The sequence below is a fragment of the Bos indicus genome, chromosome 7 (assembly GCF_029378745.1).
Source record: "Bos indicus isolate NIAB-ARS_2022 breed Sahiwal x Tharparkar chromosome 7, NIAB-ARS_B.indTharparkar_mat_pri_1.0, whole genome shotgun sequence".
In the NCBI taxonomy this organism is placed as follows: domain Eukaryota; kingdom Metazoa; phylum Chordata; class Mammalia; order Artiodactyla; family Bovidae; genus Bos; species Bos indicus.
Genome location: NC_091766.1, coordinates 39,956,818 through 39,965,276, shown reverse-complemented (window position 1 = coordinate 39,965,276; position 8,459 = coordinate 39,956,818). Strand labels below are relative to the sequence as shown.

Genomic DNA, 8,459 nt, shown 5'->3' with positions numbered 1-8,459 from the left:
CCCCAAATGTCTAAGGCTCGTTTAATAACTGACAACTTCCCTAATTTTTTGCCCCACTTCCAAGTTAAGGCCAACCAAAAAAAGCCAAATATGTACCCTACCAATATCGGTGCTGTTGATGAGACTGCCAACAGATTCACCACACCGATATTCTCCAATCAGGGCACATGTGGAGCTTCTCTTTTCCCAAAGCTTTCCCACTCCTCTGCCTGCATTTGTGTCTCTGCCAAAATGCAAGTAACAGTGGCTGACCCTTTTGCTATCGAAAGCTCTGAAGAAAGACCCTTTTCTTCCCTCATGTGGCTGCTCTTTGTTTCGTTGCATAGTGCACAAATATAGCTTCTTGAATGGAAACAAAAAACCAACAATCAAGTCCATAAAGGTATAGGACATCACTTGAGTACAAGTTTCATAGGTTAACTGACCAGGGACCACTTCATCATCCATGACCAAACTTCTGGAATGCAGCTAGATATTCACTCTGATACTCAGTGGTGATCACATTCTCTCCTAGCTCCCATGGATGAAGTGAGGGTTAACAGTCCTGAGGAGAGTGTAGGTGGACGTGTCAAGGTATGGGTCCTTCCTTTGCTTAGAAGGGAGTCTGGGGTGCTTTTCAGAGCCAGGGCTATGGGGAATGAACTTTATCCTGAGGCCATGTCATTAATTTTGGCTTCTTCTTTGGGGTGGAGGCTCTATCTATTCCCTGGGGTCATTATGAGCTCAGTTGGGTCTCCCAGGATATCTGCTCTGCAACTAGAGATAGAAACCTGGGACATGAGCCATCAATTTTGTAAGCAGCAGAAGAACATCTTGAATGGTTAGTTCTACAAATTTTTATTTGGAGCCATAGAGTTGGAGGAGAGTCTGTGAGGGGATTTCTCAGGTCACCACTTGCTCGTGCATTGCCCTGAGGACTAAATCTTTGCATATTGCTTGGCTTTCACCCGTTTCTGTTGAGATTTATAGGTCAGAGTGAAAGATGAACTGTGGGGAAAGGAATAGGGGTGGTAGGTGCTGAAGCAGGTGAGGGAAGACCTGACAGATAAGGACAGAAAGTGACTGAGAAATGTGTAGTTTCACTTCAGGCTTCAGATTATAGTGTCAGGCTGGACACACAGATACTTCCTTGCTGTCAAGTGACAAGTGTTATCAGCATCAGAGACCAAAATATGATAATCCTAGTTTTCCTGGGGAAAATTTTTATCATTGATCATCTGTTCTCCAGCCTCTGAACTGAGACGAAGTGGGCAGACAGATCTGTTGTGCCTCTGCCACACATGTGTCTGCATCACCGCAGTGTTCCTGCCTGTGCTGATCAAGGAATCTACCTACCCGAGCTTACACTGGCTCCCTTGGCTGGCTGTGCTTAGTTGCACAGTCATCTCCCACTCTTTGTGACCCCGTGGACTGCAGCCTGCCAGGCTTCTCTGTGCATAGGGATTCTCCAGGTAAGAATACTGGAGTGGGTTGTCAGGCACTCATCCAGGAGATCTTCCTGACCCAGGGTTCAAACCCAAGTCTCCTGCATTGCAGGCAAATTCTTTATCATGTGAGCCACCAGGGGCTGGCATGATTGTGCAATTCACTATGTCCTGGGATTTCTCTCCCACTGCCACAATTTTCTGACTCTAGAAATATAACAAAAACTAAATCTCCTTCCTACCCTGAAAACCTCTCCAAAAAGGTATAAGAGAAAGAAAACAGCTTTAGTTTTGAATAAACATTAAACCAGAATATGATGTGCATTATTGGTGATCTGCTAAGTGAATGCAGAGACAGAAGGATATCACTCTTTTCTACATCCAGGCAAGGATAATCCATTATATACATGCTCTCAGGATAAACAGTAGCCAGTTCTCAAATAAGAGACTTGACAGCACCATTTGGCACACAGAGTTCATTCTAGATTCACCTGGTAATTGGAGTGACTGTGTTGGTTAAGTGGCTTTATTCAAAGGAAAACAAACTTCTCTCATTCTATGACAAGAGAGAATTCTGCCACTTGGAGCAAGGTGCCTGCTGAAGTTAGGGTCCTACCCTCCTACAGAGCTGGGGGAGTAGGGGCTCTATCTTCCTAGATGATTGCAATGAAAAGATGTGGATCTCAATTTTTTTTAATTAATTATTTTAATTGGAGGCTCAAGTTTTTGAGAAAGACACTACTGGGTCTGAAAGCTGGCTAGAAGGTTATTTCACTTTTAAACTGTGTACATTTCAGAGTCAAGTAACTTACACATTTCTCTAAAGTAAATGCTTTAAGAAAATGGGGGAAGGGAAAATTAAAGGCTTATATTTTTAATAGCATTTATTCTTACATCTGTTATACACTTTTCCTCCTCCTACTCTTTATTGAAAACTCCAATACTCTCATAGTCTTAAATCTGTACCCACTTTTCCTAAACCTATAGCTATTTATCCTAAAACCCCTTCTCTCTCTCCCTTTGCATTATTTAGGCCCCTTTCTCTGGGGGCGTACTGACTACTTTTCTAGACAAATAAGGATCAAATCTTGTTTGGTAACCATCGAGGACAAATGAGAGGAAAAGGATTTCATTGCAGAGGGAAAGGACAGGGATAAGACAGAGAGCTGGCTACTGTCCTCTAGAAGATACAGGAGACAGTACACGTATATGATGGAGATGCCAGGTAAGTTGTTTCGTTTTGATGTTTACTCATTTATTTTTCCCTCAGGGTCAAGGCCATGGACATCTGGAACCACACCTCGCTATCAGACTTCATCCTTTTGGGTCTGTTCAGCTATTCACCATATGACTTCTTCCTATTTTCCCTTGTCCTTCTGGCCTCTGCTGCAGCCCTGGCCGGCAACATCCTCTTCCTCCTGCTCACCCAGGCTGACAGGCGCCTGCACACTCCCATGTACTTTTTTCTTAGTCAGGTCTCCATCATGGACCTGACCATAATGGGTGCAGTCGTGCCCAAGATGGCAGCGAACTTCCTCTTGGGAAGTAAGTTCATCTCTCGGGGTGGCTGTGCCACTCAGGTCTTCTTAGTGGTCATGGTAGGAGGAGCTGAGTGCTTCCTCCTGGCAGTCATGGCCTATGACAGGTATGTGGCCGTGTGTCACCCTCTGCGGTACCCTGTGCTCATGAACTGGAAGGCCTGCTGTCTGATGTCCTTGGCATCCTGGATGGGTGGAGTGGCTGACAGTGTGATTGATGTAGGGATGGTCTTCAGCTTCCCCTACTGTGGCTCTCTCCAGGTGGACCAGTTCTTCTGTGAGGTCCCCGTTCTGCTGCGTCTCTCTTGTGCAGACACATCCCTCTTTGAGGACCTCATCTATGCTTGCTGCGTGATCATGCTGCTGCTGTCCCTGGGGGTCATTGTGGCTTCCTATGCCCGGATCCTCATGGCTGTAATTAGCATGACATCCACTGAGGGGAAACAGAAGGCTCTGTCCACGTGCTCCTCCCACCTGGCTGTGGTGGGTCTTTACTATGGGGGAGCCATATTTAGCTACATGCAGAGAGCCTCTGCTAGGACACTAGCGGGAGACCGAGCCATCTCCATCTTCTATACCATCCTCACCCCCATGCTCAACCCACTCATTTACAGCCTGAGAAACAAGGAGATAATGAGGGCCTTCAAGAAGATGTGGAAGATGCAGGGGAGATAGAGCGTGTAGACATGCCCACCCTTCTGGGGATTCCTCTCTTGTACTTCTCCTCCCTCTATAAGCTCAGATTCTTTTGTGGCTCTGAACAAATTGAACCCTCTGCCTGGCTGGGATGAAGCTATGATCTGAGCAATCTGAAAGCATTGAATGGAAGATGTCAAGGAAACAGACAGTAGCAATTAATTTCACACTGAATCATGTTTCTTTTGTTATTAAACAATGGAAAGAGACTTGTGCCTTCTTGAAATTGTACATTAAATACAAGAATCCATGTGTAAAGACTAGAACTTCTTTGTAGTCTTCCTCTAAGAATAACACCATGAAAGGTAAAGTCATTTCTTTTGGGGAGGAGAGGGTCAGGTTGATTCTTTCTCATCAACACCAAGGTTATGATCTCAGAGAGATGGCAATTAGCAATTCTGAAGCAGGACCTTAGTTCCCTGCCCAGGAATTGAACCTAAGTAGTCTAGATGAAAACCAGAAATCCTAGATGCTAATCCACCAGGGTAAACAGGCTAGAAGCAAAGTTGCTCTGGATCTTGCCCCATTTGAAAGCAAGAATATATCACGGAGGTAAAAACTGTAAAAACAAGTAAAAAGTGTAGTATTATTAGCACAACACAACAGGTGGGAGAGCACAGAGAGAAGCAGTTTATTTATTTATGACAGAGGCAAGGCAGAAATACACACCTGGAGAGAAAGGGTAAGGGCATCTTCCCTAATGAGGAGGAGCACACTAAAGAGGTGGCTAGTCATTTATCTAGGAACAGACCTTCTGGGCCTTTGTTCTCCTCTGGCTAAACATCTCACTTCTTTTTTCCACATCTGAACTTCCTTAGGACCCTCCCTGATATTCAGGTGCATCTTTTTGCTAAGCTGGATTCCAGTGCAAAGGTAAAAAGAGTATGACAACACATATTATGGGATGATGCCTCCCTCCTTGGGAGTCTTTTTGCACATGTGTAGCTGAGGAGACTTCCTTGACCTCCGGAATGAGAGATGTGGTCCTCTTATCTCTTTACTCCAGCACAGTTCAGATCCTGACATTAACGTTGTGCTTGGAGTGTCTAAGAAAAATAAAATTTCAGTTTGACAAACTCCCACAGCTCAACCCCTGGGCCCATCTATCTGCTAACTCAGTTGGGAGAGAAATGAGGTGTGAGGATAAAACCCTGGCAGAAACTTGTTTCTATCCGGTTTTTAGTTCAAGAGCTCTGGAGGGATTTGGGAAATAATCTCTTGAGTCATGTCTTCTACAAGTATCTCCCTGAACACACTGGACCAAAAATCTCTTTTCAAACACACTGCTTCCAAGAGACTTGCACTCATATCCTTAGAGTCTGTGGGGTTTTGGCAACCTATGGGGGTGGGTGGAGTGCACACACAGTGGTGAAGGAAAGAGCATAGCCCGGCCCTGGGAGAGTTTAGGGTCTGGCTACTGATGCAAAATGTTCTAGGCAGAAGGGATGACTGAGCAATGGCTGAGGCCAGTGTTCTAGAGCAAAGCGAGCCAGGGATAAGCTGAGGGAGAGCTGGCTAGAAAATAGGGCCCACATCTCATAAGGTTTGGTAGGCTATGTGAAGAAATAGGGTTTTGAGTAACGAGGAGTTATGATCTGCGCCCTCTGTTAGAAAAAAGAAAACCAACCTCGCTCTCTGTGTGATCCACCCAAAAATCCTATAGTAATTCAAGTGAGAAATGATGACACTTGGATCACGATGGAAAAAAATGCAGACTGTAGCGGAAGTGAGCAGGTTCTGGTAATTTTTTTTCATCTTTTAAAAAAAATTGAAGTATCGTTAATTTACAATGTTGTGTTAGTTTCATGTATACAGCAACGTGACCCAGAAAAGTATCTCTCTCTCTCTGTCTCTGTCTCTCTCTCTGTCTCTCTCTCTCTCTATATATATATATATACACATTCTTTTTCAGACACTTTTCCATTATAGGTTATTACAGCATATTGAGTATAGTTAGTCTGGGTACATTTTGAAGGTCAAGCCAAGAGAACTTTCTAGCTTACAGTAGAACCATAAGAATGGTCTGATGTGATTTCTGTCTTTGTGGAAGAGAACTAATGATCAGAACAATAAGAGTTGTATGAATTTTGGTGCTTTCCTTTCCCCATTTTATTTCCTTTATTTTTTTCAAGTAGAAGTCAGAACCCCATTATCTCTTTATCTTTGATTGTTTGCAATTCAAATATGATATACTTAAAATTTAGAGGTTTTTTTTGTTTTGGAAAGTGTTTTTCATATTTCATTTTTTAGAGATATAAATGTCATTAGCACAGTACATTATTTTCAGGTGTACAACATAGTGATCTGATATTTGTGTTTATTGCAAAATAATCACCACAATAATCATAGCTAACATAGGACACCATGTAATCACAAAAATTTTTCCCCCTGATAAGAACTTTAAGATATACTTTCTTAACAACTTTCAAATATGCAATATGGTATAATATAATTAACTATAGTCAATGTTAACCATGCTGTACCTTACATCCCAAGACATATTTATTGTATAGTTGAAAGACTACGTTTTGACCCTCTTCATCCATTTTTCCAGCCCTTCAACTTTCACCTCTGACAACCACCAATCTATACACTGTATCTATGAATTTGATTTTGCTCTTTTTTAGATTCCACATATAAATGAGATAATAAAGTATTTGTCATTCACTGTCTGACTCATTTCATTTATCATAATGTCCTCAAGGTCCATCCATGTTCTCATACATGACAAGATTTTCTCTTTTTTATAGCAGAATAACATTCAATTGTGTGTGTGCATGTGTGTGTGTGTGTGTGTACACATTTCACATTTTCTTTATCCATTTATCCAATAATGAGCTATTAGGTTGTTTTCACATCTTGGCTGTTACAAGTAATGTTGCAATGAGCAGGGGGTTTAGGTATCTTTTTGCGTTAGTGTTTTCAGTTTCTTTGGATAAATACCTAAACATAGAGTTGCTGGATCATAAAGCACCTCTACTTTAAATTTTTTGAGGAATCTCCATACTGTTTTTCATAGTGGCTACATCAATTTACATTTCCACTAACAGTGCACAAGTGTTTCCTTTTCTCTACATCCTTGCCAACACTTCTTTTTCCTTTTTTAACAGCCATATCGACAGGTGTGGGTTGATTTTGATTTGCATTTCCCTGATGATTAGTTATATTAAGAATCTTTTCATGTGCTGGTTGCCATCTGTGTATCTTCTTTGGAATAATATCTCTTCATATCTTTTTGCCTATATTTTAATTGGTCTATTTGGGTGTTATTACTATTGAGTTGTGTGAATTCTTTATATAATTTGGATATTAATCCCTTATCCAGTACGCGATTTTCAGATATTCTTCCCTTTCAGTAGGTTGTCCTTTCATTTTGTTGATACTGTCTTTTATTGTGCAAGAGCTTTTTAGTTTGTGGAGTCCCACTTGTTTATTTTTGCTATTGTTGCCTTTGTTTTTAGTGACAGATGCAAAAAAAAAAAAGATTGCTAAGACAATTTCAAGGAGCTTCTAAATGCTTTATTCTAGGAGTTTTAGTATATCAGGTCTCACATTCAACTCTTTAATTCATTTTGAGGTAATTTTTGTGTATGGTCTATGATAATGTCTCAGTTTCATTATATTGCAGGTGATTGTTGAATTTTTCCAACAGCCTATACTGAGGAACTTTTTCCCCTTTGTGTTTTTTTGCTCAAAATATTATTCAGTAAATATTTGGTTTGACGTTTAATTGGATCAAAACTTAACTGACCATGTATTCATGGATTTATTTCTGGTCAGTTTTATTCCCTTTTATCATGTGTCTGTTTTTATGCCAGTACCATAGTGTTTTGGTTATTTTATATCTTGCTAATATAGTGTGAAATAAGGGAGTGTGGTGTCTCCAGGTTTGCTCTTTCTTCTCAAGATTGCTTTGGTTACTTGGGATCTTTTGTGATTCTTCACAAATTTTAAGATTGTTCTATTTCTGTGATAATGCCATTGGAAATTTGATAGAGTTTTCACTGAATTTGAAGATTGCTTTTAGCAGTATGGACATTTAAACAATTTTAATTTTACTCATCTATGAGCAGGAAATATTTTTCTATTTATTTGTGTCTTGTTCAACTTCTCTCATCAACGTCTTATACTCTTCATTGTATAGGTCTTTTATATATTTGATTAAATTTATTCCTAGACTATTTTTATTTTTGAGGCATTTGTAAATGAAAAAATTTTTTAATTTTTGATAGTTCATTACTTGTGTATGCAACAGATTTTCATATATGGATTTGTATCCTGCAACTTTACTGAATTTGTTTGTTAGTTAATAGATATTTTTGGTTTAAAAAATCTGGAGGTTTTTTTAATGTAATATATGTTATCTGCAAATAGTGATCATTTTTCTTCTTTTCTGTTTGGATTACATTTATTTCTTTTTCTTGAGTAAGTGCTGTAGCTAGGATTTCCAATGCTATGTAGAATAAAAGTGGCAAGAGTGAGCATTCTTATCTTGTTCCTGATCTTAGAGGAAAAGCTCTTAGTTTTTCACTGTTGAGTATGATATTCACTGTAAGCTTGCTGTATATGGTCTCTATTACATTGAGTTACATGACGTCTATACTCATTGTTGAAAGTTTTTTTTTTTTTTTATCATAAATAGATGTTGAATTTTGTCAAATGCTCTTTCTGTGTCCACTGAGGTAACCATGTGATTTTTATGCTTAATTTGGTTAATGTGGTTGGTATATTGCCTCGATTTACTTCTGAATGTGGAGCCACCTTGCATCCCTGGAATAAATCCCAATTCATCATGGTGTAT

At 40.1% G+C, this 8,459-nt stretch overlaps 1 protein-coding gene across 1 annotated transcript; it reads left to right on the top strand.

The window, feature by feature from the left end:
• Nucleotides 1-2,704: 2,704 nt before the first annotated feature.
• On the top strand, nucleotides 2,705-3,637 carry LOC139183984 (olfactory receptor 2M3-like). Its single transcript, XM_070792277.1, has one exon. The coding sequence runs from the start codon at nucleotides 2,705-2,707 to the stop codon at nucleotides 3,635-3,637; it is 933 nt and encodes a 310-aa protein (XP_070648378.1).
• The last annotated feature ends 4,822 nt before the right edge of the window (nucleotides 3,638-8,459 follow it).

Bases quoted from the DNA above. Each gene is read 5' to 3' on its own strand.
- LOC139183984 (XM_070792277.1), top strand. From the start codon at position 2,705: ATGGACATCTGGAACCACACCTCGCTATCAGACTTCATCCTTTTGGGT.